The following is a 20,431-nucleotide window of genomic DNA, read 5'->3' as shown; positions in this document are numbered from 1 at the left end:
CGAAATGCTTCTCAATGCCTTGTAGCATACCTAAGACCTTCAGTGTGCAAGACAAAGTGTCATATTCTGCAAGAAGGGAGCAAGACAGCCTCTCCTCTACTGTGGCTGGAGGGACGGGAGAGGAAATTACTTTAGCAGCAGTATTAGGGATGCACTGAAGAGGGAAGGTTGAAGAAGAGTTCATTAAGATCCAAAGGATATATCTGCATTGCATAATACAACATAGTGTGGAGGCAGTCACGGCTCTCTCTGCTTTGCCAGAGACTAATTCCTGGAAATGGTAGCATAGCTGTACTCCTGATAGTCTAAACAAGGTGGTTCCTTCATGGCTAGTGCAGCTATCTCTGTATGACATTGCATAATGTAGGCATACAATAAATTCCTGTCAATAAGGCCTTTAAACTAATTCAAGGCAAGATACTCAATAACAAAACCATTGGTCACCAAAAGCAAAGGAATAAAAGAGATGCAGAAGAAGCACTCCTGCACCAAAGGTGTGATCAGAAACACCCCACAGAGAGCTATACTTCATAATTTTTTCCAAGACTCATGTTTTTTCTGTAATGGTCTGCTACCTTTTGAGTCAATGCTCTCCTAATTTTGCCTGCAATACCATGTAGTACCCAACTCACCCTCAATCTGCAATTGTGACTCTACCAGCCCCTCAACAGAATTAACTCAGCTCTGAATTAGTCATTTGACATGCCAGTGCATGTAAAATAGACTCAAGTGAATTAGATTTTGTGTGCAGGGACTGAGTTTCAGTAAACACTGACTCGGAGAATCTTGGTCTGCATATGGGCTTTCATGTCCGGAGGGATACTCTTTCTCTTTTGACTGCAGAGCTTCTCCTTGTGTGCAGTACAGGCACACAAACAAGCTATGAATTAAACCCCCAACACCACACTTCCTACCCTCTGCAGTAACACTCATGTGGCAGCATAAAAAATGTGGGGACATAAAAAGAGAAACCCCTGTGAGGGCTGGAGTAAAAAGAAAAATTTTAAAATGTCCTCTTAGGCTGAGCTGCTGCAGATCTGAGTGCCCATCTAGCAGACACTGGGGAGGAGCACACACAACGTGTCAGCCTGCATTAGGCTTGCTTGGGCTGAGGGAGCCTAACCCCATAGGCGGTGTGTCGTCTAGTGATCCCAGCAAGGAGCAAAGTGAGGTACGCTGGAAACGCCACCGTTACTGGTCAGAAGGCATCCCCCTTGCAAACGAGGAACAGTGGACAGGAGACCCTCAGAGCTGTGGTGCTCTTGTGACAGCCATGTCAGTACCCAGGTCCCCCATCCTGAGCTCGATGGGGTTCTGAGACATTAAAGCAGGAAAGCAAACATCACAAGTTTTAAAAGAACAGAAAAAGCATCTATGCACTGGAGAATGTGATTGTAAGCGTTTGGCACTCTGATTTGGGAACTACAATAGAAAGGTCCAAATCAAGACAGTAGATTTTGAAGGTTTTTTAAAAATACATGAAGGTGAATCATGATTGGGTTTGCTGCACTGTTGACATAAACCAGAAAGGGGCACCTGGGAGTGGAGGATGAGAAAGAACTGAGAAACAGAAGGCAAGGGAAAGGGAGTAAAAGAGATGGGGAGGTGGACTGGAGGGAAGGGGAGACAAGGGAAGTGTGGGCAGCATGGAAGAGTAACACAAAGAGCAGGTAGCCTGGTTGGATAAGCTCAGATGTGGCACCTAGAGATGCCAGTGATATTTGCAGCGGGATATTTATGAAGGGCTTTTGATGAGGGAGATGCATCAGTCTGAAGGGGCTGAGGATCTTGGACCTGGTCCTGCCAGAGCTGGAGGAAGCCAGCTGAGTTGTTCACCTTGAGGATAGTCCAGCTCCAGAAATCTCAGGGATGAGTGAGAAAGGGAAAAAAGAACCAGAAAGGTATGTTCTGTCCATGAGGATATTCCATTAATTTTCTCCTACTGTTCTCCTCCTATGGAAGCAGCAGTGAGCAGGGTGTGTGACAGCAGCGGTAATGCCATGTTGGCAGTATGTGTGATGTGAGGAGGGGGATGATGAGAACTGAATTTTGGTCTTCAGTTACCAGCACTTCTTTTAGGATAGAATCAAGGCTCATCCCAAAACCAGAAGGGGGAGATGCAGGTTGAAAAGATGTGAGCAGTAATTTTACAAGATTATTTGAATCGTGTGAAATGGCTGCCCGTTGGGGCAGGTGCTCTGTTTAGCGCTGTTATCTGAACTGGACCCGGTGGACCACAAGCCTGAACTCCTAACTTCTAGCAAGCTGATCTTCTGCCAGATGCCACCTCCTCAGCCCCGACAAGCTCAGACTTGATCTGTACATCTACCCACAATATCTCAGCTTTAATTATTAATGATAAGAACTGTGACTGGGCTGGTAAACTCTGGTTGGGGCTATGGCCCCCCAAACAATCTAATCCTGATATTTCTTTCTCTGCAGGGGGTGGAGGGAAACGCAAAGGCAAAAGCAAAAAGTGGAAGGAAATCTTGAAATTCCCTCACATTAGCCAGTGTGAAGATCTCCGAAGAACAATAGGTAAGAGCTTTTCCCTTCTTTGGAAGTATTGCAGAAATAGAACATACTATCAAAACTGGCTCAGCAGAATGATATTAAAGGTACTCATCATTAAAAGGAATCAGTTTAGAGATGGGCATCCAATGCATATGCCTCCCACGATGCTGCTATGCGAGCTCAACATTTTCTGGTTCCTAACAAGGCACAGTGGGTGAGGCAGGAGGGACTGGTGTGATGCACTTGCAAGGCAGGGCTGGGGGCTGGCAGCAGCCAGGCGCTTGGCTTTGCATGCACAGGCTCCTAGCAAGGGGACTTTACTGTTAAATAGACCTGGTGCGTGGAACAGGTATGTCTAATGTTGGTACCTACCAGGACCAACATGACTGTAAAAGGACATTCAGAAATTAATCCCCTCGTCACATCCTGCATTCCCTTGTAATAAGTAGCTCTTTATCAGGGAGGAAATGAGACTTGATGAAAGCAGAGAGATTGCTGATGTAGTTGAAGGTTAATGTTAATTATACTCGGGATATGATGTTTGAAGTGTCAGCCACTGCTGTTTGCCAGGCAGGTTTGCTCAGCAGTAGCATCCTCTATTCAAACCACAACACTACCTTATGTAGTTTTTTTATAGGACATGTAAATTTTTTTTTTTAATTACTTTGTTTTATTGATGTGGGCCAAACACTGCAGAATTGGAAGGGAGCTTGCAGTGGCCATTTCTACAACACAGCATTTCTCCTGCTCATACCTGCTAAAATTCAGCATTCTCTCAACTGTCACCTTCGCGAAGAAGACTAACAGCTATCTCCTTGTGAATTCTCTACTGGAAAGCCCACTATTACTGGTCTTACCACAAGAGATTCACTTCAGCAATTGAGGGTCCTTTTCTCTGTTGTACTGACATAAAATCCAGCCTCTGGCAATGAACGAATGAAAGGCAAGAAACTGTAACAACTGAGATAACGGGGAGCATAATTTGTCTTAACTTGGGTGAACTCATGGGATCTGAGTGACAGTGCCCTGGAACTATGTACATTCGAAATTCACAGTGTGTTTATACAGAGAAAATATGTGGAATATTTTGAAATTCTTTTCATGGTCTCCTTCAGTAAATTTTGCTTCCCTCATCTTCTGCTGTAGAGTTAAAAAGAGGTGAAGAAAGGATGGAGGGTGCAGAAGAAAACAGTGTAGGTTTTCCAGTTTATAGCCACTTGATAAACACACAAGCCCTGGAACAATTTCTGAAGGTACAGAATCTGCTGGAAGCAAGTCTGACTTAATATATTGTAATTTGCATACAGAATTCTCTCTGTTGTTCCATCAACCTTGGTTCCTGCAGGGGAAAATGGCATCAGATAAAATGCTTGCTCTTTACAAGGGTTTAATATCCTAAAATGAGTAGTCTTAAAAAAATTAAGTCTGCCAATGATTTGTTTCTGGAGTGCTGTTTTTGGCTTTTTTTTGGTGTCAACTTTGTCTTAAATGTAATTTGGTTTGCATTTTTTTGGCGAATGAATTGGTGAAGTAACAGGGAAGAGCCCTTGTGATGCTCTTCGTGGATTTGGCTTCGCTGCAAAGATGATTACCTGTTATCTGGGAATTTTACCAACTAATTTACACAGTGGGAAATAAGGTCCAAATCCTTGTTCTGTGACTCTGATTTTTACTGAGTAGCTTTCCTGCTGAGCTGGATGTGATTACACAAGGAATGAGGCACTGCTCAGCCTGAGTAAGGTCATCTGTCCTTGATGCCTCTACCATTTTTCAGTTAATCTAGCTGAGGTTGAAACATCCCAAACAAACAGTCGCTGCTTACAAACTTCTCCTTGCTCATACAGGGCATCTGACACATCTTGGATGAGCCAGACTCTCTGGGTCTATAGCATTAAGTCGTTTGCATGTGTGTGGTTGACCCAAGGTGCTCAGGATGGATCTGTTGCATGTGCAGATCCATCGCACCAGCCTCTGTGTGGTTCACGGACATCCAGGGACAAGTACTGGTCATTGCAGTCTGGCCTTAAACTCCTTTTTTAATTTTCTCTGCTGAAGAAGAACAACTGCCTTGGCTTTAACCCATCTTCATTTGTTAATTTCTACAAGTCCTTTAGAAGGATCTCAGAATTTCAGGCAACAAGGTGTCTCCACAGGTGATTTTGTGAAGCAATGCACTGAAACATCTTTCTTCAACTGTCAGCTGAACTGCTCTTGACTTGTAGGGCATCCAACTTCTCGGTGTGTCTGCCCATCAGTCCCTCCCCAACAACTTCTTAGCCGACTGGTCAGTGCCAATTAAATTTGATAATGAAATAAAGACCTCAGAGAGGCTTTTTCCTCCAATCGCTATAGAAATGGGCAACCAGCAGGGAAGAACAACTTTATAAAGGCCACAGCTTCAATTCAATGTGTTTAGAGATCAAGACAAGTACTGGTAGGTTCTGCTCATCACAGACCTCTTTGCTGTGTGTCAGCCTCCCAGCACTTTTGGTCAGACACATTCCTGCCACTTTGCCACATGTTAACAGAAAAAAATCACACCGAGTCTTAGAGGGTTGCATGAACTGGAGGACTAGGCTGTTGAGGTTTTGTTGTACTCCTCTTTTCTGGATGCTTCCCAAGAGCCTCCGTGGAAAATCTGGAGGCAGGGATAGGATGGACCTTCTGATTTATAGTGGGCATGGACTGCTGTGAAGAAAGGCACAGCTTAGTTTAATGCAGACTTAAGCCGTGGATGGAAAATGCTGCTGTTGGAATTGTGGCATCTACACTACATGTGTGCATAGATGCCCACATTTTGGTGTAAAAACGTGTGTGCTTTTGCACCCCACTAACGTGTACTGAAAAGAGTCTGTGTCTTAAAAAAAATAGCGTAGTGTGAAAAGAAATCTGTGAAAAACAGGAAGGCTGAAATAAACCAAGGGTCTGCGACCTGTGTTGACACAATTATGAGTCAGTTCATACCTTTTGGTTCCCTCTGTGTTTACAGGAGACTCTGTGTTTGACTATCCATCATCTGGTGTCTTACTGAAAGACTTGCTTAGTAAAGCCCTTTTTTCCTCTCCTTGTGCACAGAAACAAAAATCAAAACACCCGAGAGAAACAGTGGTTTTTGATAAATAAACAAACACTGGAAACATCTTTATTAAAAGTGCCATTTAGCCAAGGAGCTATTTTTTTGGGATTGCACTTAAAAGCAACATTTTTTCTCCTTTCTTTTTTGTCCAAAGTATGCAACAGCTTTTGCAGGGAAATTCAGTGGCCTTCATTGTGTGCTAATTAAATAGGCAAGTGGAACAGAGATGCTACGCTAATACCTTTACAGGGCTCTGAGAGAGGCTTGTCTATACTTGTATGCTATGAATGGCTAATGTATGTTTCTATTTGCAGCCCTCTTCCTGGCTGTATTTAATTGTATTACACCAGCAAGCCCTTTCCAGGTTAATATTGGCATTAGCGGCCCTTTCAATCGATGAAAACTGATGTTTGAGACACTAGTGACAATGACTCATGTGATGGATGCTGCTAGTAAATGGTGTTCTGCTATCTTTAAAATTCACAGATGACACCTTAGCAAAAGAGAGATGTTTCGAGGGAAGGGAAAAAATAGCAAGGTGCAGCTTTAAAAATTCCTACATTTGACAAACACAGCATGAAGAGGTGCTACAAGTTAGGGATACCCACTAGTTTAAAGTCCATCAGTAAAGAAAAATATAAGAAAAAGTTGTAATTTTAAAGGCCAGAGTGTCTTTTTGATGATAAAAGATTCTGGATGTCTGTAAATATTTCTGAATGACGCAAAAGGTTCTGTTGGTTAAAAGTGTGGAATTTTTATTTATTTTGCTCAGACCCATTCTGTGCTTTTTTTCTTCCATAAAAAACCTGCTTGGGTGAAAGAGTTGATTATTCTGATCTTTGGCAAATTTTCTTTCGCAACTGTCCAAATGCTATATAATAAATCAAGATTCTTTTTCCCCATAGATTGAAGTTTGTGGGGAAACTGCCACAGAATGTGTCTGCTGTTTGTTGCATTGAGTAATTTGTTGCATTATTGCAGAAAACTTTAACTCCTTCAGTAAAGCAGTCTCTGGTTGTGCTTTGTACCCAGGTAGGAGAACTCTGATCATTTCTCTTGTTAAATATTTAAATTCAGTGATATTTCACAGTCAGAAAGATCGGCTCCATTAATACTAATTTTGCCATGCTTGATTTAAAAAGAGAAAAAAAAGTCCTGCCTGTGCCATTTAACCTCGTATGTGACATTTGTGACCCATTTATCAAGGGAAAATGTAGCTTGAGCTTCCAACCTCTGCAGGTTCCTTTCAGCATTGTTGAAAATACATTTCTGTGTGAGAAACACTTTGTAGAGATGGTGAACAGAGTAAGTGGGACACAATTGAAGCCACAGAGTTCACATGTTCACTTTTTACAAAACCTGGCTCTTTTTTCCCCCCACATTTTTTGCACTGTATTTTTTCAGACATGATGAGGACCTTCACCTATATGATTTTTTTTTCAGTCATTTCGGAATTTAGCTACCTGGAGGCATATTGATGGTGCAGGCTCTGCAATGGGATTCAGTCCTACATAAATTAGGTTTTTTAAGCCACCAGCATGGGCACTGATAACAATCAAGAAGCAGAAGTACGGACATCAGTGACAGAGGGATGCTGGAGTATTTATTCAGCTTACTAGAAATGCTTTGCAGCCTGCACTGAGCTCCATCCTGTGGCAGAAAGACTGCTACTATACCCTGGTTATCTCAGTTAAAGGTAGCTTGGGCACTTCTGCTCTGCTCCACGGTGCTGGAACATCTTTCACACCAGCAATTCTCCAGTTCCTTGGCTTCAGAGATTTGCCAGTGCTGCAGAGATAAACACATGGGTGAGGGGTCTTCAAAAAGAAAAGGGTGAGTTTCCAGGCTTACTCACGAGGGAAGTTGCCTCTGAGAACAAGTGACAACATGGCATTTTGATGTTCACCACAGAATAGTGTGTCTGGGTGGCACCCTCCCCTTCTTTAGCTGGGGACGGTGTCAGACCCAAGGGATGTATCTGCTTGGGAAATGGAGATGTAAGCAAGAAACACATTACATGTGCAGATCCCAGAATCCGAGACTACGTGGTGGTGTCACTCATAAAACTCAGGCACTGAAACTGGGAAAGAGAAGGCATTAAAAGACCAGTCTGATCAAAAACCACAAAGACGTAGCCAATTTTCTCTCCACCAAATTCTTCGGCTCTGATGTTTACAGTGATTAAAAAGCAAGGTTTAGAATGTAATCCTGAAGCCAACAAATAGATCAAAGGAAAGAATTGCAGCTTGCCTTCCACTGTAAATAACCAAGCACAACTGGTTATAACTTCTGTGATTGTCTTATAGTATCCATCTGAACGCTACACCTAAGATTGGTTTCATGTTTTTGGCTCAAACTAGTTTGAGTTTTTTGAAAAAAATTTTTTTTTTTTTTTGTAGAAAGCATCAGCTTTCCTTGGAATAAAACTTACATTTTTATTGGAAATAGTTTTTCAACAAGTAGTCAGGATTCCGTGGCATGAAATAACTACAAGGGGAATTTTGTCCTATTTTCTTTCCAGATGTGTAGGCATACGGATAGCTGTGTTGGGAAGATGCTGGTGGTGTGTGTTTGTGCATACAGCCAAAGCTGAGCACCCAGCATGGAGTGTAGAACACCTCTAGGAGGCACTAGGTTTTCTGCAAACCTGGGGAATGGGAATCACTGGAGTAGAACATACCATCTAGTAAAAAAAAAAAAAAAAAAAAAAACCAAAAACAAGCAAACAAAAAACCAACATACTGTATAATTGGGTTTTATTGTTATTGTTCATTGAAATATGCTTCCAGAGAAATTCATATCATTTAAGGCCCAAGCTGATAAATACATAGGCTCATGGGCTCACAAGTAATCTTTTATCCACACAAGGAGTCCCTTTAAATTCATTTGACACCAGATGGGGGTTTTTTTCAGCAATCAGGATTGTGCTCAGTATGAAAATAAATTTTCCCACATCGGTGCCCTTAGATGACGGCAACATAAGATGTATTTCAGTCACTATCGGCAATAGCAAAGTGATACTGTGCTGGTGTTCTTGCATCACCCAAGTGTCAGCTCCTGACCTGGGTGTTTGGCAGCAGCCCAGGCTGGCTGTGCTCAGGGCAGGGAGTGGGGCTCTGACCCCAGGGGCTCTGTGTTGCCCCTCGGGGTCACACTTACTGCCCCAGGACTCAAGGGCTAGTCATGGAGCTGGGGTGGGGATAGTCCCTTTGATGCTGGAATGGTACCTAGCAGAAAATTTCCCTGGGTGAGTTGTCCTCTGTGGTGGTTGGTCTGCAGGGCGAGTACAGAAAGAGCACAGAGAAAGAGGAACCCAAGAATGACTGAAAGCAAAATTGGAAGAACTGCCGAAAGCTGCGGATAGAATTTATTGCTCTGGAAAAAGTTATGCAGATTTTTTTGGATAACATTAATGCAGAAAAAACTCTTCAAACTGATTTATTTCTAAAGAAGAAACAAAGTCCTTCCCCTTGACAGCCCCCACTCTGTACACTTCCCTTCCCCCTCACTTTATTTTTTTCTTTCTTCTGCACTAGACACAGCTTTCCCCTCTCTTCCTTGAGCCAAAAGGTCTCTGTTGCTCCTTCAAAGTACAGCTTATGAAATCTTTCCAGCATAGACCTTGCCTTGAGCAGTACCCTGTAGTTTCTTGGATTTGATGTGCTGTCCCATATCATGAATACGTCTAGATTAAATTAGATACTTTTCAGGGTCAGGAGCTGACCACATGATAGAAACTGTTCCAGCACATGAAATGATATGGCTGACGTCAAAACCATATTGTTTGTTTACAAACCCACATTTGGTTCAGTTCCTTTCTTTAAAATCCTTCAGATTCAACTATAATTCTATCATAAACATAGGTTTCTAGTGCTCTAATGATGGACAAACAGAGCAATGTTTGGTGCCCTTGCAAGATTAGCTGTATCCAGTTTATAGCGATGGGTGGAATTGAGAAGGGTTGTTTTTTTCTTGCAATTTTTTTTAATGCCATCACAGAAAATATGTGAAAAACAAGCTGTTTTATGCATCTAGTGAGACTCAAGACTAACACTGGGAGAACAGGCTGCTTGCAGGCTGCTTGTACTTGACAGCTTCCAGGACGGGAAGGGGACGCAGGGGAAATGAGTTGAAATGATCTCAGCCCACATTCTATTTACAGAATTTATTTCACAAGACTTAATCCATTAAGTATTACCTTGGCAGTGGCAACCCAGAAAGAAACCAAGAAAGACGTTGCTATTCTCCATAAAGAACAGGCAGCAAATCCACATCTCCTCACCAAACAGTGAGTCCACACCAGTCGTCATTCAATAGAAAGCTTCCTAAGGAACAAATATTATCACTAAACCTCTGTATGTTTATTTGGTGGCAAAGACTGACCAATAAATCAGTCTTTGCAATTTAAGAAGAAAAAAAAAGATGCCATGACACACTTTGAATTATTTCCAGAAATTATTACAGTGATATGCAGAAAAGGAATTAGAAGAGAATATATCTTTTTAAAAGATCCATTTCATCTCTCACTGAAAATAGAAGTAGATATTATGAGCTGCAGGGTTTTTCATTATCTTATTAGGTAATATGAGTCATTAAGGCTAATTAATACTTGCAGTGATTTGGAATTGTAAAATGCTATAGAAGTGCTCATGGGTCCTGTTAAATAGTAGTACTTGGTTGTTAAGGAAATTTATTTTAAAACCAATTTAGCGTTTGCTGGATATGGGGAATGAGAGGTAGGGCTTTTATGGTAAAGATTTACTCTTCTCACTGCTGGACTCACTTGTAACTTTGCCACTGGTAGTGATGAGAAGAAGGTGGCAGGACAAAGAATGCCTCTGGTTTGGTTGACTCTCTTCAGCTCTGCTGGAGTCAGTGAGAAAGTTTCCCTTGAATTAAACTGTACAGGAGCCCTCTTATAATGGAAGGAGGGAACTGTGGGGAGGGCAAAGAGAGAAAAGATCTACTAGACCTACATCACAGGAATGCTGTGAAGTGTACTCATGGGATGAGCAGCCTGAAATCTTTGCGTTTCGGGATGCATTCAGGCTTTTAGGGAGGGATGGGATTGACCTGAGTTAATGCTTCTCAAGGGAAATAACTCGTTTGGAGTAGTTGGTAGAGGAAGCATTATTTTGACTTGGCTTCTGCAAGTTATTACAGAGGCCTCTGGGATTGTGGCTGGGCTCTGTTTTAGGCTTTGCTAGGAACAGTTATGCTAGAAGTATGGCATGCTGAAATGCTGCAGATCAGTGTAGATGAACATAAGAGACTGAGCCCCTGGTTGAAACATTTTGTAACAAAAACCAGCTTTTTGAACAAAACGTGTGCAGTAGAAAAGTTGAGTTGTTATTCTGGTTAAAACCTGAAGCTCAACATTTTTCTCTTTTATTTCCTTCTTCCATTCCCTTCTTTGATGGAAGAGGGACAGGAGAAAAAGAAACATTCTATTCTTTACTTAAAACCAGAAAATAAGTGGTAGTCTTCATTTATATGAAAATTGCCCAAATTCCATAAAATACTTTGGGTGAAGCAAAACTCACATTTTACATATATATATGATATTTTGAATATCTGCAAAATATAAAAGCAATCTTGTACTTCTCTTTTCAATTTTATTTCTATATTTGTAGCACTTCTTTTACTGGAGCACTCTTTACCACAAAGTGTACTTCTTCAGCACGAGGGGTACTTCTTTCTTCATTGTGAAGGACCTTGATCTGTGCATTTCAGTTCCACTGGGTTAGTTGTCTTTTCCTGACAGTGCAAATGGACAATAATATTAATACAACATTTCAGTTTAAAACATAATATAAGGCACTGCAAATTACTTTATGGGTTAGCAGGGTTGGGATTCATACTCCTTGTAAATTCATGTCTGAGGTGAGACCCCAGATAAAGTGCCTTAGTGCAAATCTGGCCCATTATTATCCCAGTGCTCCTGATTTCTGGCTTTCAAGGAAAAGAGAGGTTGAGAGTCTTTAAGATAATCCCACACATAACTTTTAATTCTGGTTTTAAAATGTACTGTGGAGGAATTCACGTGGGGACTGTTAAAAGCCTGATTTTTTGGTGGTTTGGCTGAATCTCTGAAGTCACTGAGAGATTCCATTTATTTTTCAGGTAATCACTATATGCTGCTTTGAAAACACTTTGGAGGTGATAATTGGAAATATTTCTCTGTGCCCTGTAGATCAGAAATTGGGGCATGGCCATGAATTCTGCTAAATATTGACATTAAATAGAACCCCCACTTGGCAGGGTCAAAGCAGGAGTTATGAGATTATTTCTGAATAGAGTGCCTGATTATGCCAGTACTTTTATTTACTTATTAATCACATTTTTACCATGCTAAACGAATGCCAGGGAGTTCTAAGACAAGTAAAATAAAATATTCTCTACCCTCAATTGCTGTCTCTTAGCTGAAGTAATGGAAAGGATGAGTGAAAGTCCAATGCAGGGAAGGGAAACAAAATTATAGAGCAAGATGGTATAATGCAAACTATGAAAAAACTCCCAAGTTTGGGGAGTAAGGTATACTGGTATTTGATTTTGTTGAAGAACTCCCTGTTGTCCTGGAATTGGTAAAGTTCAGTGCAAAAATGGCTCAACAAAAAATCTGACCTCTTATAATCCTTAAAAAATATGTACAGACCAAGACATTGAAGTCACAATTAAATTTAATATATTAAGAAAAATGTGAAGGTTTTTACCTTTGCAGAATAATAATTGATGAATTCCAAAAGATGGAAAGTATCTATGGTATTAAATGACCCACAAAAATATAATCCTTGCAAATATTTACAAACTTCTTTATACCTGCCAGATTCACCGTCCTCCTGCCCAGCACCACTATTATATTTCCACAGTGGCACCTTGAGGGTCTCTTCACATCACACGGATTTTCTGAGCTCTTGCTTGAACAAGTTAGGACAAGGCAGTGTTGACAGATTGGTGAAGGCTGTTCTCATGAGCAGAAGAACCTGGCTCAACTACATATAAGTATTTGCAATGTTGAAACAGCCCTCTATAAGTAAGTGCTTTCAGACTTTCATAACTCCTGGTTCAAAATATTTTTGGCATTTGTAAACATGGCTTATGGAGAAAAATGACTTTGAGCAGAGGAAGAATTTGGTGTAAGTCACTTCAGAAATATTCTGATCAGTCCAAACAAACAATATGAAGCACTTGAGTATCACGTTCATCACATTTGACCTTTTGGCATAGATATAGTTTGTCTCATGAGCAGTGACTTCAACACACTGAGCCCCAAGTGAGGTCTAAGAAGTAAGCACACCCTGCAAAGGTACAACACTGACTCTAAAACACACAAAAAAAGAAACCTATGGTGAGGAACTTACTGAATAGCATGGAATATTTGATTTCGTGTGCCAGTGTGACATATACACGCTGATCAGCTCTCCAACAGCCAAACTCAACTGGCAGCCTTACCACTTCAAGCAAGATCCTTTTCAGATCTCTTTGGCTGAACCTGCTAAGCCTGAGCATAGTAACTAGGTGGGATATCTTTGGGAGAGACCTCCATGCTGGTGATGGGTTGGGCCCCACATGGGAGGGAGCGAACCTGTCCCTGAGGTGGGAACAGGACAGCACTGTTGGCTGCTGGAGGCCTCTGTGTGCCCCAGGTCTGTGTCCAAGGAGGATGGAGAATGGGAGCCAGGAGTGTGGGTGGGCTGGGGACACAGATGTAGGTAAATAAGGGTACATCCCCTTTGCTTAGTCAGTGGGAAGCTTGTACTGCTTGGGAGTGGAGAAAAAAGCCAGCATGAAAAGAGCAGCTATTAAGCAGCCCTTGCAATGGGAGTGGAGCTCATGACTGTGCTTAGCTTCATGGAGGCTTTCTTCTTCCAAGGTAGAGACTCTTCTGAGACTGCTTTCATCCCTGCCCAGGAGACTGTGGGTGTCCATGGGGCGCCGTAACCTCATTATCTTCTATGGAAAAAAAACACCAAAACCTTCTAAAAATATTGTCTATGCCAGTATTGTCTATGCCAGTGTGACTATGAATCAGTGGTCAGAGCTGCGAGGGAGAATTACAGCCTTTTCTCCCTGTTCTTTGCCATGGACAACCCTTAGTCCTATGACTAGGACTAATGTCTTTTTTAGAATCTACTTCAAAATCTCCTTTGGGACCAGAGCCTTTCTTACAAGTTAAAAATCTACTCGTTTAAGCAAAATCTTAAGGAGTAGAAGGTGGCAATGCAAAGTTTCAAACTCTGCAGAGGAGCTGCCAACACAGAGGTCGCACAAGGTTGTGGTCACTCCCACTGCGTGGTGCAATGGGCTTCGTACATTAGTACAGACTGGGATTACAACAGGGCCAGCTACAGGATCAGCCCTGTAGCCCTGTGGTTTTCGCAAATTTTCTGGCACTGGTGTCTGTTCCAAATCCTAAAGGAGCTCTGATGGAGATCTGCCATCCTGGTTCAAAAAAAGGGATGGGATTTTATTCTCAATAACACCGTTGAACTACATGGAAAGTAACCATCACCCACAATCAATTACTAGTAAGCACCTGTAGACTGCTGGAAATCTATACAGAGCTCCGTAAGTGCTCACTGGAACTCATAGCGTAGGTAGGATATCCCTTTATTTTCTCTTTTCTCATATGATGAGTCCAGTTGAAAACTCATCCTTCTCCATCCCCAAGGATTATGTGTTTTTCTTAAGCCCCAGTGATTTTAGCCTTCTGCCTCGCTAGTTGCTGGAGTAATGATGCTAAATCATGTCTCCCAAAAAGCCTTTATCCTTTGTGTAAATTATCTGATAGCTTCCTTCTACTGATGCAAGTCAAAACAATGTTTTAGCTGGCAGAATTATGTGGAATTCTGCCTCATCTGTTTTTTTTAATCCCATCAGCAAACTAGTATTTCCCTAACAAGTCCCCAGACCTGGCAGTTTTCCAAGGTTTCCCTTTTTGGTAGGCAGCAGTAAGGAAGGGAATCTCATCTTGCCTCCGACTCACCCACTTACAACATGCATCAGGGAGGGATCAGAAACCCTGTACTTTGACTGCCTCAGGGCAGAGAAGGCACTGGGAGTTCAGCTGGAGGCTCAGCCTGTGAGATACGGATCATAGAGACTTGAATTAGAGAAAAAATACCCCCCTTTGCTTTTTTTCCTCCCTTTTTTCCCTTCATTTAAGTGAATTTAAGTCCTGGTGACAGGTAACGCATGGATAGCCCTTGAAAGGGAGATGTTGCATTTATCTCCCAGACAGGTGCAGTCTGATTTCCCTCTCTCTGCTCTGGTCCCTTCCAGGGTGGAGGTACAGCAGCAAGAGAGGGAATATGTCAGCGCTCATGACTGCTCCCTCTTGGCCAGCTCTGTTAGCCTGGATGCCAGTTGTGGTGGTGGGTTTTGCATAGCTGTGGGTTTGATACCCGTTTAGCTTGCCAACTGCCAGCATAAGCTGTGTAACTTGCAACTCCAGAAATGCCATGCCAGCATCTGTTTCTCATCCTACAGCATTTTAAATAATGCGCATTTCCAGCTGTCTTCCCCTTCCCAATTTCAAAGCACAGTTTGTTGGTTTCACATATTGCTCTGAGATGCATTTCCAGGCTACGCAGTCCATATGCAAAGCAAAGCTGGTCAGAGAGCTGCAAGATTTGACATGAACTGTCCACGCCCTCATCCTCCAGCACGGTCATGCGTTGAAGCAGAAGAGATCCTCAGCTGTGAGGAGTCCTACAGCCTGTGGAATGTGTTAATTAAATAAGAGTCTCTAGAAGAGGTAAAATGGTAGGGGACCTCTGCAGATAACTTGGCAGCTCCCTAATACAGTATTCACTGCTTCAAGTCCCTCAGGAAAAAAACTGAACAGCCTTTATAAAGGGTTTTTTAAAGCCTAACTTTCCAGTAGGAATGTAATTGAAGAACGCTGTGAAGGCCGTGGAAGCATGCTGCTCACAGGCAGAGGAAAGATTAAATTCCAGTGCTTTGTTTGGGGTAAATTGCTGACCTTTGTTTTCAGCATTAAAGCCATCTGAAGAAAACCATTCCTAGCATACAGCAAGATGAGTTGCTTTTGCTGGATTCTTTCCTGCATACAGTGTAATAGTTTAATGTGAATATAGCAGGAAACAAGGAAATTTGAAAGCATAATTCATTTTGAATGGCATGATGTAAGAGGTGATTTCTTTTAAGGAGCTTGAAGGCAAAGGGATCAGTGTTAAATATTTTAAGTGGGCTCTTAGAACAATCCCTTAATGGAATTTTTTCACACACACCCCCTTCCCCCCTTCTGTGACTATAAGATCGATGTTTCCTGCTAGTTCTCTTTTTTATTTATAGACTTTAAAACTTTAATCAGAACAATTTTATTTACTACGTTATAAAAATCCTCTATCTTCTGTCCCACAAAGTCAATAAGTGTTTGCTTCCTCAGCTCAGTAACAGGTCCCCATTCTCCTTTCTGGGTAGATTTACTCAGTATCAGTACAATTTCTACCCACTAAGTCAATGTTTCAAGGCACAACTTCTTCTTGCCATGCTATGACTAAGCATTTCCTATAGTAGACTTATAATTTCCCAAATTTCTCCTCCCTCCTTTGGAGCCTGGGAAAGCAGATGGACCCTACAGGGTGACCTGGAGGTCACGAAATCCAGGCTGTTAGAGCTGAAGTGGGGAAATGCATTCCAGCAGAGACAACCGTTGCTCCAGGAGTGTTTGCAGCTCGGACTGCTCTCCACCCCACACCACTGAGCTGATACTGAGCTTTTCAAGTGATTGTGACCTGGCCTGGGGCACAGAGACAGCAGATGTCTGGTATTTAGGTTGTTATGGCTTGGTGTTTTCTAATCAAGCTGGAACTCAACTGCTAGCTAATGGCAATCATGGGGGCCCTGTGCAGCGCACGCCTCAAACAGGACACCCGGGAAGATAAATCCATTGAAAAGCATCATGCTGCTCTCAGTCATTTGAAAGGGTAGACAACATTCAAGAAGCTGACAGAGACATGAATCACCATAGAGAGAAGTCCATATTCAAATGTCAAGCCCACAGTTTTCTCATCAGCCATAAGGAGAAAACCACTTGGCAAATCCAACCCAGCCCCAAACCTGAGTGACAGCCCCCTTCAATTTAACCACTCATAAATTCTGGCTTTTTCATTATGTTTAAGTAAATCAGTTTTATTTCTCACCCCAGGGTTATAAACTCCAGTTATGTGTCTGAATGAGGTTGGCCTGTCACTCAGCTGCCCTGTATGATATGCCATTCAGCATATCCAGTGCTGTCCAGATGTGATGAACCTGTCCCATCCAAGCTCTAAACATGACACAGAGCTAGGAATGATGTGGATCTTCCATGGAAGTCCCTGGGGTCAGATAATTGGTGCTTGGCATTGCTCTGCAGCTTCTGTCGCTGAAGAATGGGAAGGCCATGTGGTCAATGTGCTGTAATAAATGTCACTGACCTATCTGAAAGAACTGCTGTGGACAAATAGTTATCTGTGGCCTAGAGGAGGTTATCAGTCAACACAAGGAATGTGGCCTCTGGGTCATATTCAGACCTAGAATCAAACAGAACGGGGTTAAAGAGTCTGAGAACGACAGAGCTAAGGTCATGGTAAAAGATCATGCTCTAATTGAAGGCAATGGAAATTGTATACAAAAACTGTCATCTCTCAGGCAGAATGAGGCTGAGATGAGTAGTAAAATATTAATGCTATCATGAAAACACATCATCAAAAGGCAAAACCAAATCAATAACAAAGCACCACAACAGGCAGTCTGGTTTGGTACTGGTGGAAACTCTTGTGAACTCTTGATTGGGTAAACAGAAGCTATTTGTCTAGGGCCCTTCCCAAGCAGTCTGTGAATTACAGGTGTAATTGCAGGTGGTTTAATGCAGGCTGCATGGGAACAGCCTGAAAAGAGTGGCAGCATAGTCTCATTAAGAAGTAGCAGGAGAAACTAATGTTTCTGAAGGGCTTCACCCAAACTGAAGGTGAACATGTCATGGTGTTTCATGCTGTTGCCTGTTGCAGCTGGGATAGCCTAGCAGGCATTTGCCGTCTCAAAATCTATATGCACTGTCATTTTGTGATGTTGATCTTTTCTACTTAAATAGAGTGCTTACAAAGTAGATCTTGGACCTCCTGGTCTCCAATTTGAAGCAAGTGACACTTATGCCCCTATTAATTTTAGAGAAAAGATACTTTTAAGCTAATTTTCAGGCATTTCTTATTATTAATAAGCTCTTTGAAACCACTGCTCTTACCCAGAGCTCAGCTGCCAACTACTCATAGACACCGAGAATCATGAGACCAAAAATGAAGTCAATGCCTTCAATATAGCTGGACTGATGTAGAACTGTGCAGCTATGATGTGATACCAGACAGAAGAAATAAAAAGCAGTCTCTGTTTTAAATGTAGGCAGTAACAAACTCAGAGTTTGTTAATCAGTGACTTCTTACCTTCCCTTGATGTGAGGAGCCCAAATATATTCCAACTGAAATGTAGATACCTACACGGGAAATTTAAAGCTTAGTAAACAAGGTCCTGGCCTTGCTTACTGAGCTTTTCAAACTCTTTGGGCCCTCTGAGTACAGGCTGAAAGACGTGGTCTATTTCAGTTGATTTTGGTTATTTAATCAGAAAATTATGTGAAGACTGGAGTGAAGAATACAGGAAAATCTGATAAGAAACTGGGAAAGATCACAAGTTAAAATTCCACACAAGAATGCTGAATTGTGAAGAAAAAAAAAAAAAAAAAAAAAAAAAGAGAGAAGCAAACCATTTAAATTAGATGAATTATCTGATCTGGAGAACTCCACAGTATCACAGTTCCCAATGAAATCAATGGAATTTGTATGAATTCTTGAAATATCTTGCAATATTTGTAAAACTTTTCACAATGATGGATGCAGAGGGGAACTACCTGAATAGAGAAATGTGAGTATTACAATACCTTCAGTGAGGCTGTGCCAAGGGCAGGACCAGGCAACAGAATGGATGAAATCAGACTGTGTCAACACAGGCACCTAACACAAAGTGAATGCTGTCTTGGGTCTGTTCAGTGAAAATATAATTTGAGAGATGCAAGTAGATTATTCCATAGCAGAGTCAGGTCTTGCCACCCTTTCTGATCTAATCAGTCTTGATTTATGAGAGTAACCAAAACCAGTTTGCTTAATTGTGCTAGAAATCTTATGTCTTCTTTCTCTCATACCTTTGCTGACTTGCTGCCGGTATTTGCACGAGCTGTTTTCATTGAACAGTGTAGATTGATTCTGGGGAAAATGAGGCAAGTCAGCCATACTCACCATGTTGACTATGTGATTCAAAAGTGGTTTGGCTGCTCCTAAAAAAAAAAAAAAAGGAAAGAAAATTCTCCTGGTCTTTGGCAGAGGATAAGGTGACAACCTTCCAAACACCCTAATTTCCTTTCATTTAAAGTCTGGCATCCAAAAAATGGGGAGGCTGTCGTCACATTATAAGTGAGTTCATTTGAGAGCATGATGGTACGCACAAGGGAAGCTGGCCAACAGAACAGGGAGGAAGAGAGGCCTTTTGCAGACATTTTTTTTCCCTGTGGGACATACCTGGGACCTTCCAAGGCAAAATACGTTTGCTTTGATCCACAACAAATGTTGTCCAAGTGCTTTATCACATTTGGCAGTTGCAGCCAGGGTCATCTCAACACTTGGTGTTGCATAGGACTGTAAATTCTGGTCTATGTAGTTGGTTGTGTGGGGGACTCTCAGATGAGATCTTTTAATTAAGCTTGTGTCTACTCTGCTTGGACATTGCAGCCTATATAGCATTTCTTATTAAGAGTAGGATGTTAAATGTAGTGTCCTGGCCAAATTCCAGCCTGGGTGTTTATATTCTGCTCACTTAAATGCTGCTGTTGTATCATTATAAGAGAGCAGACTGTGGTGCTTGTCCTTTGCTAGTAATGAATATACTTCTAAGACCTGCTTTATGGGGTGGCACATCAGCTCTCCTCTGAGGACCATGAAGTCATGATTCATGTTAATAGCGATAGCATGCACCAGACCAGACCTTGTAGATTTTTCTTCCCTTTTTTCTTCGTAATCTCAAGGTTTATTTGCTTACTCCTGCAGTATCATTGATTTTTCTACAACATTAGTGTCCCTGAATTATCACATGATGTATCTCCAGCATGCTGCTGTACCACAGGTCCACATAATGGGTGAAGGATAAAAACCAGATCTTTTAAATCAGGGTAGTTTCTCAAATGCACATTTCTTCAAAAGGCTTGTTTAGTCTGTTTCTGTTTTGCCAGAATGTGTGTTTTCAGGGAGTCTCCTCCTTTACCCGAATAAATCATGATTCTCCTTTGCTACATCAACAGTAACAGTTGAACCTGAGAAGACTTGGAAGGTGTCTCCCACAGGCGTCCAAAAGCATTGAAAATTTATTTGTATTCTCTAAGCCTTTCCACTCACCGGGGCAGGACCGCCTTGCTTTCCTGTGTTTATTCAGTGCCTAGCACCATGCTCCCCTCCGTGTGATCTTGGTTCTGTGCCATGATTAGGCATAAGCACAGCAAAATAATCTTTATTAGGAATAATGTTACAGATTAATAACAGGAAGAGTGAATGAGGAGGCAGGACTTCGCTTTCCCTGCTTTGCTCCTCTGGGAGATTTGTCAGGCAGATCTCTATTCCAGCAAGGCAATTCTGCAAGGATGGAGCAGAGATCTACTCCTGTCTACTCTTTAAGTCTCATATCAGCAAAGTAGCTGTTGATTTCCCCTTTAAAGAGGCTGAGTGGGGTGACCAGTATGCTGTACACACTGCTCATACTACTTTCAATATTAAAATGCATATGTAGGAGTACTTGAGT

General features: G+C 41.9%; 1 protein-coding gene across 4 annotated transcripts in view; it reads left to right on the top strand.

Moving 5' to 3' along the window:
* The window catches only part of GRK5 (G protein-coupled receptor kinase 5), a 165,387-nt gene that overhangs the window by 71,275 nt on the left and 73,681 nt on the right, over nt 1-20,431 (top strand). For 3 of the 4 annotated variants that reach the window (XM_032988558.2, XM_032988559.2, XM_042806058.1), the window contains one exon: nt 2,443-2,538. The exons of the other annotated variant lie outside the window; for it this stretch is intronic. In XM_032988558.2, coding sequence (XP_032844449.2) covers nt 2,443-2,538 — 96 coding nt within the window. The remainder of the gene's footprint in view (nt 1-2,442; nt 2,539-20,431) is intronic. 4 annotated transcript variants of the gene reach the window in all.

The sequence above is a fragment of the Tyto alba genome, unplaced genomic scaffold (assembly GCF_018691265.1).
Source record: "Tyto alba isolate M040663 unplaced genomic scaffold, T.alba_DEE_v4.0 Super-Scaffold_1, whole genome shotgun sequence".
Classification (NCBI taxonomy): Eukaryota; Metazoa; Chordata; class Aves; order Strigiformes; family Tytonidae; genus Tyto; species Tyto alba.
The sequence above is the reverse complement of the archived record's forward strand: the minus strand, read 5'-3'. Positions and strand labels throughout refer to the sequence as shown.